At 43.9% G+C, this 26,034-nt stretch overlaps 1 protein-coding gene across 2 annotated transcripts in view; it reads right to left on the bottom strand.

Moving 5' to 3' along the window:
* The window catches only part of FAM120A (family with sequence similarity 120 member A), a 96,523-nt gene that overhangs the window by 34,377 nt on the left and 36,112 nt on the right, over positions 1-26,034 (bottom strand). For both annotated transcript variants that reach the window (XM_016214323.2, XM_016214324.2), the window contains exons 6-10: positions 18,020-18,117; positions 17,492-17,772; positions 7,251-7,338; positions 5,046-5,273; positions 2,330-2,504 (exon numbers count right to left, since the gene is read on the bottom strand). In XM_016214323.2, the coding sequence (XP_016069809.2) occupies positions 2,330-2,504; positions 5,046-5,273; positions 7,251-7,338; positions 17,492-17,772; positions 18,020-18,117 (870 nt within the window). The remainder of the gene's footprint in view (positions 1-2,329; positions 2,505-5,045; positions 5,274-7,250; positions 7,339-17,491; positions 17,773-18,019; positions 18,118-26,034) is intronic.

The raw sequence follows: 26,034 nt of genomic DNA, 5'->3' as shown, positions 1-26,034 counted from the left end.
TTCTCTCTGATAAATTCATCTTCCTTTCCCCACTCAATACTTCCCATTTGCCAAAAATAACACAACAATAACAAATGACTCCATCTCCTGAGCTTAAAAACAAATGAGAGGAGTGGGGTGGGGAGTGGAAGCGGGAAGGAAAGAAAAGAGACGCCTGCTGAGTGATCTCTGAAGCTAAGGCCTCTTGCACTCACCTCAGTCATGTCTGATGAGGAACACTGGTGTGCCTCCCTCTTCTCTTCCTTGTATCCCCTCTACCCTCGTGCCTCCCCCACCGGATCCAGAGCCTCACAGAGCCCATCTGAGTCATCCCAACTGTACCACACATCTCTCTTCTTCCTTGATCACTCCATCCCCATGCCCTCCAGCCCAAGCAGGAGCTGACCTGCTACCAGCAAGCTGACCCTGACATTTCTCTGCGAGGCAGTGTTGGGCCCTGCTGTGTGGTCTGCACACTCAGCCCTTCACCACACTCTGCCTCTCTCTTGCTTATGCTCAGAGGACGCTGGCCCATTTAGTGAATGCCCACCCCTGCCCTTTGCTTCCTCTACTGCCTGCTAACAGGACAACCACTCCCATGCCAGCAGGATACCTGCAGAGTACAAAATAAGTGACGAGGAGGGAGGGAGCACACTGCCTGTCGCTAGCTGGGCATTACACAGTGTTTTAAAATGGCACACTTGCAGCAGAGCTAAAGCAATCAAGACTCATTTCCTGAGAATGCCTGCAGCTCACCTGCGGCACAGAAGTTCCTGAACTGGAGGGGCAAGGACAAAGCAGATGTCAAGGATGGACACTGCCCACTGCTGAGGGTGAATGGAGCACGCCACTCACATCCAGGCTGCTGTGAACACTGCAAAGGGGAGCCGTCCTGGGCTTCATCTGAGGGACCCCATTTTGTGATCACTAAAAACTCCTAAGGAGTTTGCTGCATAAAGAACTATGTTTCTAGAACAAACAAACAAAAAAAGCCTTTCACCATGAAAGCCAAAATGGTGGTACGGTGCTGAGGACATGACAGGAAGTGGGGCTCCCTGGGACCCTGCAGCACACACATTCAAGGCCCAGCAGAGAACCAAAGGTGCAAAGCCAAGGTGGCCTGAGTGGGCCAGCAGGGAAAACTGACTGACCCTGTGCAAAATAAGAAAGGTTGTTCCTTTCTGAGCAAATGAATCACAGTGTGGGGAAAATGTGAGAATATGTACATCAGGAGCATACTGGGCCTCTAATAACAGTGCCCGCTGATAAAACTCAGTGTTCATGTGACTCCTTCGGCCCTGACAGAGGCAGCAGGAGCACCAGCCAGAGGCAGACGCCTTTGAGTCTATGCCACCTTTTCCAGCTACAGTTGCACAAACAGCCCAGCACAGCTCTCAGTATGGCTATCCTCAAGCAAGGGTAAGGACAGACAGATGCTTTATTTTAAAGGCTTATAAAATCATAATTTTGTTATAGTAATCAGAAACAGAAAACTTAAGAATCTGTGGAACTGGGTTTCCAGCATCACCAGGAATCTGTGGTTTAGAATTCTGAAGGTAAGACCCACTCGCAGATTCGTCCCTGAGCTAGTCAGTAGCACTTGTTGCCCAGGCCTGCACCGACCTGCCCCCCAGGTGATCTGCCATGATATCCCTTTCGTTAGGAGGGTGAGATAGTAGTCTACAAGTTCCACGGCTCACAATGTTCTCTTTCAGACTATAAGTTTTGGGAAACTTTTCTATATTGCCTACTAAATATACGATGACTTTCATATTCCCTACATTAGTAGGTAATATTACCTAGAATAAAAAGGCAGAGTTTTATTAGGAGATGCAACCGCTTTGACCTCAATGTTTGCCAACGTTTGAAACAATAGTTTTTGTGTTTGCACTTCTCCCTCCACTCCACAGTGAATCAGCTGGGATCTGAAGGAAACCATCACACACCTGCCCTTCAGCATCAGGGCTTTGTGCAGCAACACACCAGCCACACAGAAGTGGTGAGTGGACAGCTGGCAGGACCTCCTAGGAACACTGACCTCTGGAAAGCAGACATTGCCATTACCCTGCCAGGGACATGCTAACCACAGCAGGACAGTGATTGTCAGGACCGTTTGCACATCAGTTTAAAGCATTAACCTGCAGTGTTATCATTTTACCAAATAACCACCATTACTGGGATGTTACTGAGGGAAAAAGCCCATGACAGTCCTTCTTTCCTAAGAGCCCAGATGAAGCCCGCCTGAGTTACGGAGGGGTGATCTCAGTCACAATCCTTCTAAGGCTTTAGAAAATGCACAAGAGATTATGAAGAACCGAGGAAAACAAACAATGGATTTTACAGTACATACATTCTGGTGGAAGTCTGTTCTTTCTAAAAGCAAGTCTCTCAGTTTTCTTTCTGCTTTCTGCCAAGCTAAACAGGACTCCGTAAACATACTGACGAACTGGCCTATAGAGCAGGGCGGCGGGAGGCAGGTCTTTGCTGGCTTCATCTTCAATAGAAACAGCAATTTTGATTTCACCCTTTGCATGGAAGAAAGCAGAATAATATTGCACATTTTTCATGTTGAATTTACAATAAACTCAAAGAAATAAACTGCATTATCTCCAGTTAATGACATTGCAATTCTATTCCAAATCAATTACTTAACAACTTGCCTACATCAAGATGTTTAGGGAGAGTTCATTTAGTAGGTTGTAGTCAAAACATATGCTCAAAGAGTCAAAATAAAATCTACATGGTTTTATTTTCAATCTGGAACCAACAACAAAAGAAAACCACATAGATGATCCCAAAGTCTTTGAAACAATCTAGACAGATAACATCAGACAACAAATAGGATAGAAAATGCTGAGAACTTGCAAATTTTATTTGAGTCAAGACTGTCGTATGTAATGAAATACATAATTTTTAATGGCCTATATGAAATCCAAGAAACTAGTATCCTGAATATAAAATGGTCAATTTTTCTTTATCAGTCTCTTCCATAAAAAATTAGCACATACAAAATAATCTAGCTAAGAGAATTCTCTGAAGTGTTATTTATTCAAAAGTTTATGGCATGTCATTGGCCTCCACTCTAGTGCAGCAGGTACTCGAAAGATGTATCTCACTGAGAGAGAGAAGGCATGACAGCTGCTAGGGAGAGAAAATGACAGGAGACCCATTCTGTTCATGGTCAAAGGCCAGCATGGCAGGGGCTTCATTGTAGCACAGGACCATGCCTCCAGGAGACAAATGACTACTGCGACCACCTGCAAAAATTCTGTGGTCCAGTCCTGAATATTTTATGGCATTGAGGTATGTCTCAAGAGATTTTGCAAGAAATTGTATTTATATATATTTATAACATAAAAATATATTTATGACCTTTAATGTCTATTAAGTTTATTCATATATACTCTTTTAATAATAATTTCATAACACTTGCTGTTTCTTTCACATAAATGTAATTTCAGAATCGGTCTTTCCCCTTACCCTCAGTACCTTCATACTCTAGCATGGTTAACGCTCTCATCTAGGGAGTATTTACCCCTCAGTATGATGAGGTTTGATAACTCTACATTCCTACAAAGCTTCATCTCAGTGCGACTGTCTCAGCGTAGACAACTTGATACCAGAGGGGTTCAGCTCACAGAAAGCATCAGGCCTTACACTCTAAACTTTTCCCCAACACACTGAAAAATTTTAGGTGGCATTTTAAAATCTAAAAAAAAGTCAAGTTTACTTTTCTTAACCATAGTCATTTTGTCAAAATTTGCCCTTGAAATCAGTGAGTAATGAAGAGGACAAGCAGTTTGCAGCACTCATACTGATCTTCCAGAATGCCCAGCCACACCCACCAGCATGGCAGGGCAGACACAGCAGGGCCCAGGGACTTTACCTCCCAAACCACCCCAGGGGAAAGGGCGAAATCTTCTGAAAACCTTGTTTCCTTTAAACAGCAAAATCCTTTTCCATCAATAGTAACTTTTCACTTACCCTTACACTTTATGTTGCACCTGAAAAAAAATGTTTATCTTACAGTCATAATTTCAAAAGTGATACCATACACTCATACCCATATCAAATAATAGTTGAGATTTGGAGGCAATTACAATTTAAAAATAAAGGAGCTGTGTAAATAGTACTGGTCTAAATAAATATTCTTCATGTCTTTTAATTTATAAAAGTAAGCAATGTTTGAATTAGTTAACGGTCGAGGTCCAGCTGGGGGTGCTGTGGAACAGGAGTAACTTTTGCATTCACTGCCTCCATTTTACAAACCACAGGTGGATTGCAGAAAATAGAAAGAAAAAAGCCTGATTATAAATGGTGGTATATATGCAAATGAAAACATATTAAAAATACATATAGTAATGAACCAGTTCTACATGAGAAATCTAGTTACCAAGGTAACTTGCAAACTTGAGTCTGTGATAACAAATACCAAGATAAAGACTACAAATCACTGAAGAAATTTAAATACACACCGATCCATTCGAGACACCAAGATTCAAAACCAATTAAGGCCACACTGTGGAACTATTTAAGCACACATTTAACAAGACTAATAATATGAACTTATTACACTATGTAGAAAGATAAATCCGTTTTCTTACCCTGATATGTTACAACTCCTATACTCCATTTTCACTCTAAGTACTACAAAATCGTACTCAATGAAGTAGAGGGACAAGTCAAAATACACAAAGTGCTCTCAGCCACCCACAACGGGGCATGCCTGGGACAGATAACCATATGTGACATCAGAATTAAACCTAGCATTATGCCACAAATGCAGTGTAGGAAATTTTAAAATTAGAAATAAAGAGAATAAAATTACAAGTCAGAAAATAATGTGATGTGTCATTAACGAGAAGTTTCAAAGACATTTCATACTACATTGAAGGGGAAATGGAGACTTTCCCAAGTTCTTTCATTGTATTTACAAGTATAAATTTTTGTTATTTTTTCTCAAAGATTAAAAAGGGGGAAATGAATTTTCTTTCACATAATTTATAAGATAGAAAAACAATTCCAAAAGCAAGTAGCCATACGCCAGGAGTGACCACTGCACATACCTTTGTCAGGACATGGAAGATGTACGGGTACATCAGCCCCTTCTTGTGACGGTGCTCAGCTACTCTCAGCACCTCGGGCGCGACAGGGGGCAGAGGTGGGGTGGTGATGTCCATGTGGTTCCTGGTGGGCATGGACAGGAGGCACGGAATTGGCTGGACAGTGCCGATCTGGCTTCCCTTTCCTTCAGCAAGCTGGCTGCCTGAAGAGGCAGTGGACGAACCTTCTGCCTACAGAGCAATGGGTGAGAGAGGAAAACGGGTTCATGTCACGTTGTCTGTCCACCCGTGACACAAAGTCCTGTCCAGAGAGACACGATGAACACCTTCACCACGGAGGACAAGGGAGCACTGACCCACCCCTGCTTGGACATAGGGAGTGGTGAGTTGACGAATCCCCACCTGTCTGTCCTGGGGCATGGAGCTGGGAGCCTAGAGGACTTGAAGCTTCTGCTGGCTGTCCCCACCATGGCTCCTTCCTTGAGGGCCCTATGTGGAGACAGTGGCTTTCTATGCTTGCTAACCCCATGTGGCCAATTCCTGTGTTTACACTTTCCTGGAAGACCCTGCCTAACACCAAGTAGGCATGGTCCTCTCCACAGATGAGGAAACTAATGCTCAGAGAAGTCATGTCATTTGTCCAGTTATGCAACCAGTAAATTGTGGAACTAGGACTCAAATTTAGGCCTGACTCAGGTCTGCTTTTTGCCACCACAGCTGGTATCTAAAGAATAAACAAAAGCCAACTCTCTGGTCATTATAAAGCCCCAAATTAATTACACACAAGGAAGTGTTTATGAAAAATTAAAGCAAAAAATCAAGGCAATTCCATTAAAAATGGAGAGTCATATCTACATACACTGACACAGAAATCTGAGCCTAGTATATCACCAGGTGAAAAATACCCATTCTGTAATAATCAACTGTTAAAATAAGGAGCGTGCACTCATAAACAGGATCGAGAGTGGATCGCCTCAAGGCAGTGGGACCAAGGGAAGGCAAGGCAAAATGGACTCTTAGTTTTCTCTTTATAAACTTTAGCAAAGTTTGAACTGTTTCTCAAGAGCAATTGTTATTTGCACAATAAACTATGTTTTTCTTTCTCACAATAAATGTTGGAAATAATATTGCTTATTGTTTGATTCTGTGCCACCCCAGATATACACTTTTCTGTTATAAAAAAATATGCATTCTTTACAATGGTATGTAATTAAGTGCTTAATTTTACCCCTTAAAACATAAAGCGCCAAAATTAATCTAAGAAGAAGAACGCATGGCCCAGCCGGCGTGGCTCAGCAACTGAACATCGACCTAGGATCCAGGAGATCGAGGTTCGATTCCTGGTCAGGGCACATGCCCAGGTTGCGGGCTTGATCCCCAGCGGGGCGCGTGCAGGAGGCAGCTAACCAATGACAAACTATCTCATCATTGATGTTTCTATCTCTTTCTCTGTCTCTCTCCCTTCTTCTCTCTGAAATCAATAAAGATGTATTAAAAAAAAAAGCACATGGATACCACACAAGTGTTTTCTACAGTCCCCATTGTACAGAATGCAGACATACACTGGAAGGCGCCTGTAAATGGTAGGCATCCATGAAGCCTATTTATAGAAAAATCATTCAACATTGACAGTATTTCAGAGTCTTAAGTGTATTTCTGATATTTTGTCACCTTGTATGTAAATAAGCTTCTTCCAGACAGAGACCCTGTCATCTAAGTGATCATTCATAGGGATGGATGTAGCTTTGCAGTTAAAAAAGTATTTCTGTAGATCACCGTCAACAGGGAGAAGCAGAAAAAGGGGAGAAATGGAATGTAGTTTCTTTTCATTTTTACTGTACACATCCCAGGTGCTTTCTCACTTAATCCCCACAAAGACCCTACAGGAGACAAGGTTCTGGAAGGCTCTAAATGCTTCACCAGACTACGCAGCCAGCAGATAGGGTCAGATTTTCACCAGGCATCCACCCTGCCCTGTGAAAAGAGAACAGGCAGGTGGCAGAGCCCTGGGATCCCTCCTTCCCCTGTGCCACATGACTGTGATTCCTCCTCCTGCCAATGTCTGTGATCCCCTCCCCCCACCCCCCTGCCAACATTTGTATTTCACCCCATGCTTCAAAAGAGAGAGAGTGTTTTACTTTCAGAGAATCCCAACACCACATGCTGAAAGAGCCAGAACTGAGAGAATAAAAGGTGTGGACCTACTACCTTTGTTTGGTCTCCTGGATCTCCCCGTGCTTGTGGCTCCGAGTGGCTTCCTGTCTTCTCCCAGCCAATTTTGTTCCCACCGATATGGCTGAACATAAAATGCACAAAATTACTGTTAGTGTCGACCACTTCCCACACACGCTCGTGATGACAAGGGCCTGTGCTAAAGACTCAAAGATAAACCTTGTTCTTTACTGATCTTGCCGCCCCCAACAATCCATCTCTAGAGAGAACCCTACCCAGGAGCACTTTCTGCCTTGCTTCCAACAGGTAGGTGATAACCACTCACTGTGGAAGAGAAAAATTGAGTGCCTAGCCAATGCTGACCACTCAACTTAAAGATGGTCTAGGATGTGCTAGTGCTATGAGATACAAGACACAAATGCAGCCTTCCCTTTAAGAAGCTCAGTCATCTTGGAGAAACAAGATTTTAAAAACCCCACATTTATTTGACAATTATCAGGCAGCAGAATGTTAAATGTTATCTGAATCACATTGCTCATAATTTACAAATAAATATAAGGTACTCACTCCATGCCAAGTGGCAATACACAGGGAGTTCCAGCCTACTCATGGGGAGGGTCGTGGGAGGGAGCTAAGACTTGGGTGACACAAAGGCCACATCAGGCGTGGAGGGGCACCTTCCAGGCCCATGAGAAGAAATGGGTTTGTAAGCTCACAAAACAAAACAGGGAGTTAACTGAATCTTATTTGGGGAATAATTTTATTTTGCAAAGTAGTAAAAAAAGGGGGAGGAGAAAAGAGGTGGGGAAGATTATGGAGTCTCTAAAATGCCAGAATAAGATATTTCAATCAGCATTTTTTTAAAAACTGTGGGTTGTGACCCACTAGGAAAACAATTTAGTAGGTTTAACCAGCATTTTTTAAACACTAACATGGGAACAGAACCGAATGCAGTGAATGTGGTATGAGTGGTATTATTTCATAAAAGTCTTTGTTCATTTGCTCACTAAAGGTCACAATGTAAGAGAAACTCTAAGGTACTGGCAAGCTTTGTGAGAATCATCACCCTAGAAGAGAACCTGGAGGGGCCTGAACTGCAGCCCTCAGCAGATGGGAGGACAATGCCAATGTGGGGACAGCCAGGGCAGCTCCAGGTGTTGCCCCCCCCTTCACTCGGCCCTCCTCTGCAAGGCTCTAAGCCCAAAGTATCTTCTAAAACCAAAGCTGGAAACAGGAATGCCAGTGTAGAGAGCATTTCACTGACTTCCCTTTCTAATTGACCCATGTGACAGATGGAGAGATTTTAAGACCCACAAATCCTCCTATCTTCCAATTGACTTCATTTTAGTTCTATTATTTTAAAAAACAAAAAAACACCGCTGCTACTTGGCGAGATAAGAGCCTCTTCTATCTTAAACCAAAAACTGTGCCCCACACTGTGGTATCTCAGAGCCTTGTTCTAGCTCCTTGATCCCAATCATGAAATGGGACACCAGGATGGGACCACATGAAATACGGGCAGCCCAGCTGCCCAGTTACCCTGCATCCAGGCTCCTGGTCTTTAATGAGGACTCAGAGAAGCCACTGCTCTGTTCAAATTTGCTTTCATGCGTGTGATCTCAGGCTACAATTTTACAAAACTAGAGGAAGTGATGAGGAGGCGGCACAAAAATAAATGCAAATATTCCAAGAGTATAGTGGTTGGTCCTGTTTAAAATCAAAGAGAAGAGCAGCTACTATGGGGGGTGAAAGGTTCAGGAAAGGAATCTTAGTCAATTATTCACTGATCATATACCAGTCAGGACATGAATCAGTAAACTCATCATGTGATAAGCATGCCATGGCCTGTGCAATAGAGAAACAGAGAGTGGACAACCTTGTCAGGCATGCGTCAGAGTGAGTACTCCAAGAAACAAAGAGGAAAGGCTAGCGGCTCTGAAATGATCTAGAATGTGGTATAAATCAAGCTGCTCATGTACTTTTTCATAAAAAGGTCAGTGACATTTGAGAAAGTTGAAATTACTTGGACACTTACAAGTTTTATAAAATAAGAGACATAACTTCTATTACGTATAATTTTAAACATCTAAGTATAATAAAGCTACAAAAAAATGCACTAGTCACAGTGAACAACTTAGTAAGTGCCCAGAACTGAATATGCCACATAAGCAACCAGAGATGCAGGGCTGACACCCAGGAGCCCCACTGGATTCACTCCAGTGAATTCCTTCCTCAAAACAATGGCTATTCTCTGACTTCTGACAGCAAAGATGCCTTTACCTGTTTTTGAATGCCATATAAATGGAATAGTGCAACTGTACACTTTTCGTGCCCCACGGTCTGGGCTCACACAGTGCTGGTTCAGACTCATCACGGTACGCACCCCATCACTGGAGGACCCTGCAGCTGGGTCTATGGCCCTGCCCTGCAGGAGAATCCACGCTCCCTGCTTTCGGTCACTCTCATGTCAGTCTTTGAGAGGGAAGGCTGTGAGCCTCAGCAAGTCTGACGTTCACTTCTCTGATAACAATGAAGATAAGCACTCTCCACAGGTGACATCTTTTGTGGCATGTTTGTTCAAATATTCTGCACATTTTCTGTGATACTTCTCACAGAGAAGTCATATATGTTCTGATGCAAGTTCTTGGTCAGGTATAAGGATTACAAGTATCTTCCACACTCTGTTGGATTGCTGCCCCTCCCTCTCCATGGTAGACTGAAGCTTTTGTATGTCACACCTCATCTTGAAGTTCTTGGCTGCAATGTTATCTTAGTGCAACCTTCCCTGACCATCCCCCTACCCCCACTATTTTCACTGCTGTTTCCTTCATGGCATGTATCAGTTTGTCATTATTTGTAATTATTGTCTGTTTTAAGAACTAATTATAAACTCTGTGAAGATAAGACCTAACAGCCACCAGTGAGCAGGTACCCAACTACTATATAACCACATAACCAGGGCCTAAAGATATATGACAAAGAAGACATCTCTTATGTGACATAAAGCACGACAATTAAACTTGCAGCCCCCAAATGTGATAATCCTAGTGATCGGCCCCAGGGTCGATCAGCAAGCACATTGAGCAGTGTGCAGGGGGAACCTTGGCTTGTCCCACCTAAGATATCACAGAACTTGTATTTATAAACTTTAATTTTGTTCTATATAGATTAACACAAGCTAAAAACAAAATGTCATAGTCAAGATGCTCATGTGACCTTCTAATAATCACATTATAAAATCTGAAGTTCTGCCTGAAAAGCATCTTGACACCCGTCAATATTTTAAAGTCGAGAATATTGCAGTAGAATAACTGTCACTTCACAATGTAAGAAAGCACCGTTCTGAATATGGTGATAACTGCCTTGCCTTGAAGAGCAAATAAATGAGAGATTTTAGAGTGTTTCTACATGCAATTCAACCTATACAACTGCTCACACCTCACGATCACAACAGACACCGCTTACATAGACACGTTGTTTCACTGGCCATGCCCTGGGCAACCTGCTGAGACCTGGGCCCAGGTGGGTGGCCCAGGCAGGAAGCCACCATGAACTCTGTTGAATTCTCCTGTACACCCCAAGGCACAACTCTCAGCTGATAAAGTTCATGCTCAGGGACATTCAGAAGCCCCTTCACAACTACAGCAACAGTGACTGGATTCAGACCCTGACCCACCATTCCAGACATTACCGCATGCCGTTACAAGGAGAAGCCCAGCCTCAGGATGGGTTTTATACAGACACACCTGAAGTAGGCACTCAAGAGAAAACATTCTCACAATTCAGGAACAGGGGCGGGGAGAGGCCAGCACCACCCCACTGGGACCTATGGGCCCTCAGAGGTGAGCTGCAAGGCCTCACCTCACTCTAGGTCACTTGGGCTTTTTTAGTACTAAAGCGGGTTGAAGACAGCAAACTGTCCTAACCACGGATTCTCTCCTGCACATTTTTCTAGTCAGCAGGCTGGTGATGCCAGTATGGAAATGGACTGGTGTACATTTACACCAAATGTAAAGGTGTGTGGCCAATCGGTGACTTTTCACTCCTATCTCCACTGCCATGGGTGCGGTCTGCCTTGATGGTGCAGAAAAGAAAGACAGTGCTGACCACGGCTGACTTACTTGTCAATAGAAAAGAAAGAGCGAAGGCAAATGAAAAACACATGAACGAATGGTAAAAGGTCAAATCCACAGCAGCAACACCTAGTGTGTGTGTAAAATCACTGATATGGTCAAACCGAGTGAAGCTGACTTTCTACATGTGTGCACACATTTTCCTTTCTGTTCGCTTCTGCACAGCTGTTCTCATTCAACAGACCCCCAAACCCCCTCTCCCACTAGAGGTCTGATGGAGGGGTCCAGTGGCTCCTACTACAGAGCATGAAAATCTGAGCTCCCGTTGTGAGAGAAGCTGCAAGATTCACACATACAAACACCTTCTAAGTACAGTCTTCTTAAGCTCCAAATTAAGCTAACACCACACATTCAGGTTATTTCATAAAAAGGACAGAGAAAGTACTGGTCCTGAATGATTTCCTACACAGCAGTCAGATGGGGCTTTTCTCCAGAGCTCATCAGGACTCCTCACACCATACTGGCCATGGAGCTGTCTAGTTCCTGCCCACCAGAGAGGGTTCAGACACCTGAGTGAGTCGGATGAAATGAATACCAAGTGCCTATGTGTTCTAGACAGCTAGAACACACACCAGTACAGAGGATTATTAATTTTTGCTAACACATACAAGTAACTATAATTCAGAATAGTTTTTATGAGATGTTAGAAATCTTGCCTTGTGTTAAAAATTCAAGATACAAATGTAAAGTTGCTACTTGTCTGGCACAACAGTGTAACAATCTGAAAGAAAAAAACCTGCAGCCCAGCTGGGCGTGGCTCAGCGGTTGAGCGTCGACCTAGGATCCAGGTGATCGGGGTTCGATTCCCGGTCAGGGCACATGCCTGGGTTGCGGGCTCGATCAATGACTTTCTCATCATTGATGTTTCTATCTCTCTCTCTCCCTCTCCTTTCCTCTCTCTGAAATTAATAAAGATATATTAAAAAAAAAAAAAAAAAAAGAAGAAACCTGCAGCTTATTTAGCCTGTCAGGAATTGGGTACCCAATAAGGCAGGTAAAATATAAGTCTTTGTAAACCACAGGGTTTCTCTGGAAAGGGAGCCTGAGAGGACTCAAAAATAGAAGAAAAACACCAACACCACTCAATGGAAAAACTGTGCATCAGAGGGCTATTTCCTGGGACACTAGATCAAAGGCAATGAATGAAATTCTTCAGGTATTTCACATTAATCAATAATATTGTAATAACTATATATGGTGTTAGATGGGTACTAGACTTACCGGGGTGATCATTTCATAAATTATATAAATGTCTAATCACTATGTTGTACAAATTAAACTAATATAATGTTAGCATGTCAACTGTAATTGAAAAAAATTTTTTAATTAAAATAAAAGTGCTACTTAAAAAAATGGTGTTTCATTGCATCAGTTACTTTTTTAAATAATAGTAATAACTATCACTTAGTGTGGTTACTCATCAGCTGATTTAACTCCCAAACCCAGCGACCTCCCATCCATGCTGGATGCACTGGGTTCAGTGGGTTCCAGGTCACACAGCACAAGTGGCAGTGGGACTCGGCAAGACCAGCCAGGGGATGTCAACAGAACTGGACCCTGCCAACAGTGGGTCTCCACGCTGGTCAACAGTCCTTCAGGCACTGACAACGACCGTCCACAACCCACACCTGGTACCACAGGAGTCAAGTGGGGGCCTGCAACGCTTTTACCACATTGCCACCCTGACACAACACCTCAAAACCAATGTGTATGTAACTGTACAAGGAAATGGAACAACTCTATACAAACTAAGTCAACAAAGTGGAGGAAAATTAAGTCTGTTTTCTCTCCTACTAGACTTTTTAAGTATCCATTTAGAAATGTCAGCAACAACAGGAAAAAACACTAAAGTGATATTCAGTGTACATACAGTTACATTTATACACAAATGAGAAAACATGCTTACACAGTGGAGTATGAAAAAGGAAGAAACGGAAAAAGGCAAGTTGCTCTTCCTAAGAAAAGATTCCATTATTGTAAAAACCAATGTTAGTTGTCTAGCAAAAAATAACTTTTGAATATTCACCAATCTTTTGAAAACAGTTATACCTCTAGAAGTGGAAACATGGGGAATTTCCTACATTCTATTTTTTAATGTTTCAATTCTATAACTTTGTATTGAGATATTAATTAGAAAAAAAGATCAAAGAACTAAAATCTTCAGCTTAACAGCCTCAGATCAGATTCAAATTCTAAAAGCCAATGAATCTAAAAGCCAATAAAATAAACATCTCTACAAGGATTCAATTGTAACTCTTAATTCAACCAAAACAGGATTACAAAGATTTCACAAAGATCAGGAAGAAAAACAAAAACACTGACAAGAACAGAGCGAGGAGTATATGTTGATTATACTCTAGGAAAAAGAAAAGGAGGAAAAAATTATTTAGTTAGAAAGCAGCATTTCTTTCTAATTTGCTTTAAAGTAATGGTCATGGGTCTGGAATAACTGCCCAGGTGCCCACCTGGTCCTCTGATAAGACACCGAACCACTGTGAAAGCAGGAGGCTAGGATTTTGCAGACATGAAGGGATACTCAGGACAGCTCCAGTGGCACCCATGCAGCTCATCCCAGCTCGTGCCCCTGTGTACAGGGTGCCTCTCACAGCCCAAGACTCCTTGTCCAGTACAGACTGCAAGCTGTCCAGGGACAGGTGTCCACTTCAAGATGGTAACAACCCAGGACATCCATTCCAGCAGGGTGGTGGGCAAGACATCTGAGAGGCTAAAATCCTGTGTTAGGTATCATAAAAGGGAAGGGGGGGAATACAGGACAGGGCCCACCCTGCACACACACATACATGTGTATATGCACACCCACAGTGAAGATGCCACTGTCTGAAGCCGAGGACCAGCCAGAAGGCACTTTCACACCCAGCTATTCCACAGGGCCCCTCAGCATGCACTTCCTTTCACATAGGAGCATTCTTTGGAGTTGGGGCATGTCTCTGCTCTTGCCAGTGTGGCTGTGATGCACCCCCACACCCAACTTTGAGCTCATGTTTCAAGTTGCATTCCTTTGATTTTCTTAGTGAGCGAGAACATCCTTTCATATCATAGTGACCATCTGTGTTTCCTCTGTGAACTGCATGTTTATATTCTTTGCCATTCAAAACACTTATCTTTTTAATTTGTAAGAAGCTTTTTCTTGGTGGGGAGGGGGACAATTCTCTTTTATTCTATAACAGTCCCATCACCCATCAGCACCATGCTTTAAGAAAGAATCATTAATTTCTGTTAGGGAAACGGTATCACTTATTTTGTGGACTCTACCACATTCTGGTATTGTTCACCCACCCGTGTGCAAATGCCAGAGGGAATCGAACAGGGAAAGGTGATGAGGGGTGATGAAGTGACAGAAAGGGACACACCCAGCTGGGTGGTGACAGACTCCCTTTACTATCGCACAAGTCAAGGTTGTAAGTACAGCAACTACAAACGTTTCTATAGTCAACCCGCAGAAGCTGTTATAAGAGGTGCTGGAGTCCGACTAAATGGCCTGGCCACTCAGACACCTGTCCATCCCAAGGACAACGACACCCAGATCAGAGAAAACTCATTTCCAAAGAAACATCAGATCTCTACAGCCGTGGGACCATTCTAAGCAAACACTGTGGATGTTCCACTTCACACTGATAATAGAGGTCAGACTCCTCACCATCCAGCCTCCACCTTGCTAGGCCTCCTGCTGGTCAAGCCACCTCTCCTTTCACCCTACATCTGTCCAGCTCTGTCCCTGCTGCCACAGCTCAAATCTCAACTCCTGGGGGAGTGCTCACACCTCCCGTCCCTCTTGTCCAGTGTTTTCTTTGTACACTCACCACCTGGGCTGTTCACGTCTTTGCAGACTGCATCACGCCTTGTCTGCAATGCCCGCCACCATGCTCACTGGCAGACACAAGTAAGTGCTCCAGTGTCGCTTGACTGAATGGATGGAAGATTTCTTTTCCTCAAGACCACCTGAAAGCACATTGTAGGTCCAGGGGCCTTCATTCACGTCCAAACCAAAGGTAGCCATGTCCTGACTTACTGCTCTCACCAGGTAATGAACTAGGAGAGCAGTCCTCTATCCTACCCATGGCCTGAAGTACACACACACAACTCATTCAACAGACTAGAATCCTCATCCTGCAATCAAGAACACAGCCCTTCTCTTGGCATCCTGCCACAAGCAAAGGACGTCTATGACCAGGGTTGACCTCATGTCCTACTTACTCTGCCTGGCTTATGACCCTAAAGCCTCAGGCACACACACACACGCACCCCATTTCATCTTCCTTCCCTCCTTCACCTCCATTTTAACTCTTCTGTCTCTCATTTGTTAAAATAAATGGGGAAGCAGATTCAAGAAACTTAAGACATTGCTACGCCTCTTTCAACTCCTAGTTGTGGATGTACTCCACCCGCTTCACATCACAAGAATGGCAAGATGTCCCTGGCAACCCCACACCAAGTCCACCTTCTAGAAGTTGCACCAGAAAATGCAATGAAAACACCAAGTTGGGGGTGTGGACAAGTGAGTGATAGAACTCAGAAGTGGGAGAGATGACTGAAATCAAGGACAGTTCCAGGGAAGGTGATGCTGGCCAGGACCTCTGGGAACAGGGTAGAGCTGAATCTGCATCAGAGAAGGGAGGAGCAGTCTTACCCCAAGTTCAGTTCACACCCTAAGTGGGCAGTCTGCCAAATTAGGCTGGCAACTCCCATTATCTCTGAATCCCTACCTGAAAGAACAAGGTTGCCACCAAACCTCCCCATGCCAGGCCTCTGCTAGCTCCCACATTCATCATCACACAGACTCTGAGGCACAGAGCACATGTGCTTCGTGTCTACCTGTGTTTCAGACTTGAAAGAATGTTTTTTATTAAGATGAACCTGGACTATACAAATGCCTTGATCTTGTTGACATGAGTCCATTTTTAAAAGAAAACTCATAGTGCCTTAGAATCCCAGAGTGGAAGGGGCACTGAGACATCTGTCAGCTGTTTTTAGACTTCTATGAGCTGAAGAATCACTGGGTGCTCTTTTACATACACAGATTTCTGAGCCCCAGCCCAGAAATTCTCATTCAGTAGGGAGGTCTTTAATATAGTTCCATTACAAAAGGTTAACTTAAAAGTTTGAATGCTATATTATGACTTTTCACTTCATTTTAGGATTTTAGGATTGCACACACAGTAAGAGTTTATGAATTTTATGCCCCTCTGCTCCATACAGTGCACAATCTCTGGAAGAGAGCAAACTCCTTGGTTACTGCCACTTGAGGTCAGCAGACACTAGTGCCCATTTTACAGATGGAGAAAAAGAGGCCAAAAGAAAAATCTCCAGCATCTGGTCACACACCCAGTAAAAACTTGAAGAATGGAAACTGTTGAAAATTTGTTACAGCAGATATCAATGTAGTATTAACTAGCCCTAGTCATCTACCTGTTAACTAGTGTTCAAACCCAGGAAAAGGAGATAAAGATATAAAGAAAAGACCTTTCTTTTCCTTTTGTCATTCTTTTAGGAATCAGGATTCTTAGACACATAAGGTGATTTAAGTGGGGGAGGACTATGCATTTAAGACTTCCTCAATCAGATTATAACTAATTATGTACTTGAAAAATTCATTTGCTTAGGAGCACACTTTTAAAATACTCCTCTCTGGTAGAACTCCAGCCTGGGACTGGCAGCTTTCTAGGGTTTTGGTTGGGTGAACAGTGTTATTTCATGAATAGTCCTACGAGTTGTTAAACTCAGGAGCAAAGGAAATTCAGAGTTCCCACTGTCCCAAGAGCAAGAGACCGAAAGCCACAGGTGTCTAACTGCAAGAAAAAACAGAGAGTAAGGGTTAGCAGCACTTGACCAGACAACGTCACCATGTTTGGTGGTCACATACACCAATTTTCCTAAAACTCTGCCCCAGCAGAGGAACGGGCCAAGGCCACAGACGAGCAGAGCAGACTCTCAGCCTGGGAAAATGTCTAACTGCCTCTCTCCTCCATGTCTGAGGAAGCCAGTCCCAGCACAAAGTGACCATCACCTACCTGCAACACACTGCACCTCTGAGCACAACACTAGGTGCCAAGGGCCAGCCAGCCAGCCAACCAACCAGCAGGCGGCTCCACGAAGGACAAGCTACACAAGAAACCCACCACTCACTTTGCAGCTCCTCCACTGCCTTCATCGTTGTCTGAAGATGATGACGTAGAAGAACCAGGAAAGTACGCCGAGTCCACATGATTGGGGCTGCCGCTCGGAGCTGGGTTGATTGGGGAGGACCTTTCATACAGTGGAGTATGTTTTCCTTCATGAGGAATGTTACTATAGTTGTTCTGCTCCGTCAGATTCTTTCCGCTGGTTTCCAAAGTGAGGGCCGGCTCAGCAAGGCTGTAAGGGTGTGGACCCTGACCCGGAGCACCTGGGCTGGGCCCCTGCGGAGCCTGAAACAGAGGGCAGAGGGCACAGGTCACACATGCACAAGCTGCCTACAGGACCTGGCTCCCATCAGCACTCTAGGTCTTGGCTAAGTTTGAATTCAACAAACACTGGCACCTGCTTCACATATCAATTCAAGAGCTTAAGACATTATTTTAGTATTCATTAAGATTTGATGCATATGCAGCTGTCAAGGCCAGCTGTCCCCCCAAGGCAGGCAGACCAGCTGCAGAAGGAAAGGAAAGGCCTTACCACAGGCTTGGCTTGCAGAGAGGTCTGTGGAATGTTGAGCATCTGGGGGGGGACATACGGTGGCACTATCCCAGGCATTCCAAATGGATTTGGTCTGGCTGTTTCATCAACACAGAGAGAAAACAAGAAAACAACTGTGAGCAGAGGACACTTCCCCAGGGCATCGTGGTGGCTAGCATGGGTCCCTTCTGTCCTGTACCTCTCAGGTACCAACACGCCACTGGTCCCACTTCTCAGAAACCTTTCGGAAATGTTTAACAGTAAAAAATACTTTATGATCAATTTTATATACTGGGGCCAGAATTTTAACTTTCAAGAATTTTCAGTTAACTTCTGATAGTGATGTTCCCTTGAATGCCTAGTTTGTTCACCTTTAACTGGCCAGGTGCTCTCAGCCACCCGATCTCTCTGCCCACTACTGACAAAGCTCAATCCCTGACACTGTAGCACTGGGGCAGAACAGGTCCCCTTTCATTTGTGAAGTGACAGAATTTCTCTGTTTAAACTCAAATCAGGTTCTTAGCTACTAGCAAGCTTTTAAATATAAAAAGTGAAATGTGGTCGTTGCTGCCTATACTTTGGGTTTTTCATTGTTGGCAAAACCATGATCAGGTGACACGCTTTAACACGAATTCCAGGGTCGGCAGTGCCAGGTTCTGTTCTCTCGGAACATGATTTTATAAGCCCATCTGAACGTCCGCTGGCATTTGCTCGTTACCCTCACGCTGTCACAGTGACGCACAGAACGAAGCCACACGGAGAAGCGGCTGCACACACAGGACTGGGCCCTGTGTCAGCTTTAAGATGTAAAAACAGATCAGTCAGCCTGGCCAACAGCCCAGATACCTCCACATCCACAACGCTCGGCCGCCCTGTGGGTCTGAGAAGAGGTGGCCGGGTGAATGCAGTCGGCGACACAAGCAGAGTCAGCAGAGTGATCTGCACCCATATATTCAGTGACAAGGAATGAGCGTGGCCTGATGTCAAAACCACTTTGCTCACTTCTTCCCACCCACAAGGACTCACGAGCGTCAGAAGCCACAATCCCTTGGAAGATCCCATCTCAAAGTAAGTCACACTCAAGCTCAGAGATGCTCTAGTCCTGTGACCTGGCTCACGGGAAGAGAATGGCCAACCCACGTTCCACTTCCCACCAAACGGAGACGACTGTGGGACAGTTAGCTGGGGACAGTTACATTGGCATGTCTACATGTGGGGCTGGCTGGTAGCACATGCACGCGCACACACACACACACGAGATGTTCCTGATCAAACAGTAAGTCTATAAAGATTCAAACCTCCGAGTGGAAGATACAAGACCCTATAACTGTTCAAGCCCCTTCTCAGGTAATTCTGAATCATAGCCAGATTTGGAGCCAAAAAATATCATGAAATCCATTCAAGCTCTAACACTGTAATTTGAATCACTGTAAAAAGTCTAGTTTGCAATCTCTTGTAGCTGACCTGACACATCTAGTTTCTGAGTAATACCAATGAAATTGCTGAGTGTAGTGTAGGCATTCAAATAAAGATGAGCATTTTTGTTTCACTATTTTGGGCCATTATATGCTACAAACTTTCCAAAAAAACCCCCACCCAAACTATATTAAAACTTCAAAGCAACAAATTCTAAGGAAAGAACATTTTCTAAAGTCCTACTGTAATCACTGACCTCAGATAAACCTTTGAAAACCCACAGAGCTAGTTACGATTCTATCAAAGCCTAGTCCAACTAGTGAACTAATATCTACATTTCTCTGAAAGCTGCAAAAATGCCTAATAATCCAGGGCCTGTCTGTGGGTACTTCGTGTCTTCTTGTATGTAAACAGTTCTCGTTCTCAAAACCCTCATGCAGTTAAGCAGAGCCACAGCCTGTCTTCCATATGACAGGGGATCTTTCTCAGAGCTGGCACCGGCCCTCGGAGGAGCAATTAGCACCACCCGTTCCTGGGTCTCCTCCTCGCACAAACACTAGAGACAGGCTTCTGGTAGAAAAGTACAGGGATGGAAGACAGAAGACAGGAGAAAAATGTTTAATATGAAAAATATTTTCATAATTCAAAAATTATCTTTAAATATTAAAGACCTCTTTGAGAATGAAAAGCATGCAATGCAACTCTTACAGCTGTGCTTAGCTAGCTGTGCACTCTAGTAGAAAAAACACAACATTCCATATCCGTTCCCTCAAATTACTTATTATGCTTGTATGAAGCTGTCCAGCTTTTCTCTTAATTAAAATAAGATAAATTTTTTTTAAAAAAGAAGGGTGCTGACCAAGAAGAAGCTCTTCTGAGAACTAGTCAGCCATACCTCAACCTAACAAATGTTCATCTATTACTTGCGCATATTATTTGCACATATTACTTGCACATATTAATGTAGAGGTGTTACATTAAATAAAACAAATAGTAACAAAGTAATATTTTTTTAAAGATCCTATCACGCAGATGAGTGCTGATGTATGATTTTGAAGTATTACTCAAAAAATATAGCTTTGAAAATTCAAATTCAAAGATTAAATAAATCAATATATTCCCTACCAACCAACCCTAGTTTTCCATGCTTACAAAAAACAAGGCAGAATTTTCCAACTACATTAACCATGTTGAAATGGATTTATAGTTGATCGTTGAACAACACAGCCTTGAACTGTGTGAGTCCACTTATATGTAGATTTTTTTCCATAAATACAGTCAGTCCTCCGTATCCTCCCAGTTTTCACATCCCCAGATACAACCAACCTCAAATGGAAAACAGTATTTTCAATCTGCAGTTAAAAGCCCACAGATCTGGTGTTCCAGGCCATTTTATATAAGGGATTTTGTTGTGAGGGTGGGGGTCTGGAACCAATCAATCCTTTGTATATACTGAGGGATGAATATAGTTGGGTTTCGGGGGAGTCAAGTTTTATGGGAATTTTCGACAGCACAGGGGGACAGCACCCCTAACCCTGCCTTGTTCAAGGGTCAAATGTATTTACTCAACATCAATATTCTATAGAAGTTAAAATACATGTAAAGTCATACTGCTACTGGCATTGGGGTTCTTGGGTTCCCCAAGATAGAAAGTGAGAGGAAACCACAGAGAAATTTCCAGACAGAGTTTATTAAGCTTATGCTCGAGCACAAGGGAGGCAGCACCAAGGAAAGGAAGGTCCTCGGAACTAGCCTGACAGCTCGCTCTGCTTGGCTGCTTTTATAAGCTGGGGGCAAAGTGGGCTTTTGGGAAAAGTCGGAGTTTTTGGAAAGGTAGGCATGCGGAATTTTCCATTTCAGGGTTCGGGTGAATTCCTTTTCCATCTGCTTTGCCTGGTAACTACTTCCCACCTGTGCTGTGTGGGCAAAGAGGGGGACTGCTCACTACCGCCACTCTAGGAATGGCGAACAGCGGTCAAACCTTGATCAACTGCACATTCCGGTCAGTAGTTTAAGCAGGCAGTTAAACAGGAGATAAAATCAGCTACCTCTGCGTTTTTGAGTAGGGGGTGAAAAGGTGGTGACATTTTTGTGGTCCAGCGTTCCTTCTGGCCATCTGGTATCCTTGGGGTCCTGGGCTCCAGTCACTACGCATTTCAACATAAAAGAAAATTTCGTGGCTGAATAGATTCTGAAGGCAGGCTGGGTGGGGGGCACAATGGGAACTGACAGGAGACTGGTGTGACCTACGGAGTACGGTCTGACAGGCTCAGCCAGACTGAAGGCCAGGTGGTTAAGGCAGAGGCAGGGAGGCAGAGGGCGTTGGGACAAGAGGACACAGAAGGCACTCCCAGCTTTTAAAGGACTGACACTTGTTGGTTTCCAGAGAGCAGCAACTCCCAGAAGACCAGAGCTGGGAGAGCAGGTGGCTGCCTGGAGCTACAGTGCCAGCCAAGCCCCGCAGGAAGAACCCTAGGCCACTGTCCAGGAGAGAAGCCCACCTGATGGAAGTCTCAGTACAGGGCAGAGAAAAGTGAGATCATGATAAAGCAAGCAGGCATACTGAGCGGCACCTGAAAGAACTGCAAGCAAGGGGAAAATTTAGTACAGGGAAGCACATCCAGGTCAATGTAAATAAGAACTTTCTGAGAACTAGGGTGGGTTGACAATGACAAGGGCTGCTCTGGCTGCTTGACTGTGGGTACAGGAACATTCCCTGGCCAGGAGGGGGCCTGGAGCTCGGACAAGCACCTCTTGCATCTCCTGACCCTAAGTCTGGATACCACACATGTGGACCTCACAAGATACAGTATCACTAAGTCCATTTGGTGCCTCAATCTTGAATAACAAGAGTCTGGGTAGTGACAGATTCATCCCAAATTTTATCTGACTCTATTCCCTTCCAGGGTTCACTGAGTCAGAAGTTGAATTGTAAGTGTTTAACAGCAAAGGAGTGTTTGCTTCCACCGATGAGGAAAGACCCAGAAAACAGAAGAGGAAACGACTCGCACTCAGCCACCTTCCCGGCGTCACAGCCTATGATGAAACGGCAGCTCTGCTCCTGTCCACCTGTGTACTTTGGAAAAGCAAACCTAAAACCACAGCCTAATGGCCGTTACTTGGAAGTCACTGGAGAGCTCAACTGGCATTCTTTCTCTAGGGAAGACACACCTTGCAGTCTTTTAAACCAGACAGCAGCTACAAGGAGGACATATTTTCACTTCTTCCAAAATGACTAATTTTCAGGTTCAAAAACACCAACCTTTCAAAAAGCCGTAAGACCAGACAGTCTGCACCATTTCATACCACATCAACTAAAATGAACTCACTAAAAACTGAATGAAAGGACACGGGAAGAGACTGAGAGAATTCGATGATCCCCAAATCATCTGCATGGGGATCTAGGAGAAAGAATACCTTTGCTTTCCTCTGGCAGAATCCACCCTGCCAGACCCTGAGGGCTGATATCAAAAACATTTGCATTAGCTTTAAAAAGATAAAAATCGAAAAAGATGAACATGGACACATCTTTAAAAAAGCAAGTATAGAATGACATGAATATCACAGCATTTTGTTAAAAATCAAAGCACTGCTATTTATTCTACATTATGAGGTTAGAAAGTACAAAAGCCTGTTTGAGGGAAGACACAGGACTTAGAAAAGCCTAATGTAGTTCTTTAAAGAAAGAAAAATGTAAAAAAAAAAAAAAAAAAAATGTGAAGCAAAAAAATATTATTTGTTAAACCTGTTCAGTGGGTACAATACTTCTCCCAATACTATTTTTTGTACTCTTTTGTTACAATACTTTCCTAAATAAAATTAAAAAATTAAGCAAAAATCTTGGAAAGGGTGAGTTTAGTATGCAAAGCTATTAAGACTATTACATAAATTTTAGAAGAATTAAATATCAAGAACTTATTAGTAAAGTGTATCAACAGTATAATATTGAATGTCTGGTGACAAATTTTTTTTAAAAAGTGCAACAGCAAAAAAACCCTGAAAATATTCTAGAAAATGACCACAGGCCATGGTTAAGTAGCTAACAGGATATCTGCAGTGTGGACTATTAGACACGCTTTGAGAACAGGAAGGCAAACCTAAGTGACATGACGGGGAGTCTCAAAGGTATACTGCTGTGTGGGAACAGAGCAAGTTACCGTGTGGGTAGTACATGTGCCATCCTTGCATGGTGAGCCTGGCTGTGTGGCAGGTGGATGAGGTCCAGAGGGTCAGTTTGAGCTGTAGGAGCAGGTGGTCAGTTATATTCTCTCTCACCCCAGCTCATCCAAACCCTACCCCTTCCTGACACATGTGTGCAAGCCATTGCCCTCTATTCTGAGCAGGTCACACTATGGATTCTGCAAGTGTCCCACTGTGATCCCACCTGGGCGACGTCGTTTCCTGAAGAGAAAGCCTTTGCAGGCACTGCCATTCTTCACAGTCTTCAGGTTCAGGGGTGACATCTCCTGACCATAGCCCCACATTACGGCAGGGCATGTTGTTGGTCAAGAAGTTGTATTTTCAAGAAGACTGTTATTAGGACATAGAGTGCTCAGTGACAATTGATGGACAGCCTGGTAAGCACCAGACGTGCAACTGATGGGGCTACAGGAATCCACCTTTCCAGTTACCAGAAAGTGACACCCACCAGCAAAGCAAGGGCCCAAACCAGAGCCGACTGACTGGCCCTGGTCTCTGCCTCCCATTTGCCAAGGCACCTTCTTGAGCTTTGGACCTGAGAGCTGGGGTCCCATCACTGCAGTTAGGATGGCAGTCATTTCTTTTCTCTTGTACTTGGGTCATTAGTGTTTAGCATTTTCTGAATTGGCATCCTCTGGTGTGGTAGATTGTGACCAGCCTTGGGGGCCTGTCAGGATGTGGGGCACCCCTGCCAGCATGCTGGCAGTTGCAAGATCCAGAGGTCCTTTCTTTGCAGTTGTTGTGCAGTCTGTTCTTTGCCCAGTGGCAACAGCTCCTACTTCAATAGGTTCTCTGCACAATTCTTTCTCTATTTGCCATGCAGTCCTGCTGCCTAGCAGCCTCCCTTGGTCCCCATCAGAACCCCCACTTCTGTGCTCCAAGGGACCAGAAGCACTGTCCCACCCCTCAGCTTTAATCATAACAGGTTAAGCCTGTTCAACCCTCCCTCCCATGTCAAGCCCCATGGAAGGGATCACAGGTGGGTTTGGTGGATTGTTGCTGGCCATTTATCCCGCCCTCTTCCATGTCTATCAGCACAAAGGAAGCTGCAAAGCTAAAACCTAGTTTGGGAGCTGTGAGTGCCACAGAAGCCTCCTTTTCACTTCACCTCTGCTGACAACTGTAACCAGGACTCCTCTTCTGGCTGCACTACTCTGAGCTCCTGGCTTCCACCGCCTCTCTCTGCTCTGAGGCATCATCTCTGAACCTCTCTCCGGAATGTGTCCTCCACAGAAACCCCCCTCCCCAGGAAAGCCTGCCTACTTACAGAGCTCCGATTAGTTTTCAGGGCTCAAACACAATAAAGAAAATGGCACAATTAATACAGAATTCAGGGTGCTGGGAGGGGAATGTGACAGGGAGATGGGAGAGGGCTCTGGAATTAGTAATGTTCCTCTGACGTTTATTTCCTATAGAAGTACATTGTGTGTATAATAGTTTCAAAATAACTTAAGTTTTTATAATGAAAAATCCCTCAATGAGATTTTGTGGTCCTAATAGTGAGTCTAAATCCTAAGGCCATGCATGGCCACTGAGCCCAGACAAACAAGCATCACCTGACCACTCTTCCCCCTTCTTCCTGTGCTCCAACCACATCCTTGTTTCTTCCACACTGTCCCCTCACCTCTACCCCTTTGCACATGCTGTCTCCTTTGCATATACATCCTCCCTACTATCTCCTTGCAAAATTCCTACCCTACCTCCAAACCTTACCCCAAACTATAATCAAAAGACAAACATAGAATGAAGCATTAGCTTAACAGGGCTGGTCCTCCTTGACCTTCCTGTTCACATTCCTGTAGGATCCCCCCTCACGAGTCTACAAGGACAAGGGTAACATCTGTCCACACTGTCTAGCACCCAGCACAGTGCCTGCCATGAATTAAACACATTAAGGAGCTCATTTACTCTTCTCTCTTTTTTTTTAAATTAATAAACTTTTTTTTTTTGAGCAGGTTTAGTTTACAAAAAACTTAGCAGAAAGTATACATTACTGTGTACTTGCATTACTGTAGTATATTTGTTATAACTGATGACTCAACATCAACATTATCATCAACTGAAGTCCATAGTTTACTTTAGGGTTCACTCTTGGTGGTGAGCCCTAAGGATTCACTCTAAGGATTTCAACAAATTTACATGGACATGTGCCTACTTTATAGTATAATAAAACATAGCTTCACTGCTCTAAAAATCCTCTGTGCTTCTCCTATTCCTGCCTCCCTCCCCCCCTTAATTCCTGGCAACCACTGATCGCTTTACTGTCTCCATAGTTATGCCTTTCCCAGAATGTAATACAGTTGAAATCATATAGTAGCCTTTCAGACTGACTTCTTTCACTTAGTAATATGCATTAAGGTTTCTCCACGTCTTTTCATGGCTTGACAGCACATTTCTTT

The sequence above is a fragment of the Miniopterus natalensis genome, chromosome 12 (assembly GCF_054644295.1).
Source record: "Miniopterus natalensis isolate mMinNat1 chromosome 12, mMinNat1.hap1, whole genome shotgun sequence".
NCBI classification, from domain to species: Eukaryota; Metazoa; Chordata; class Mammalia; order Chiroptera; family Miniopteridae; genus Miniopterus; species Miniopterus natalensis.
Note: the sequence above shows the minus strand (reverse complement) of the source record. Positions and strands in the feature narration are given on the sequence as shown.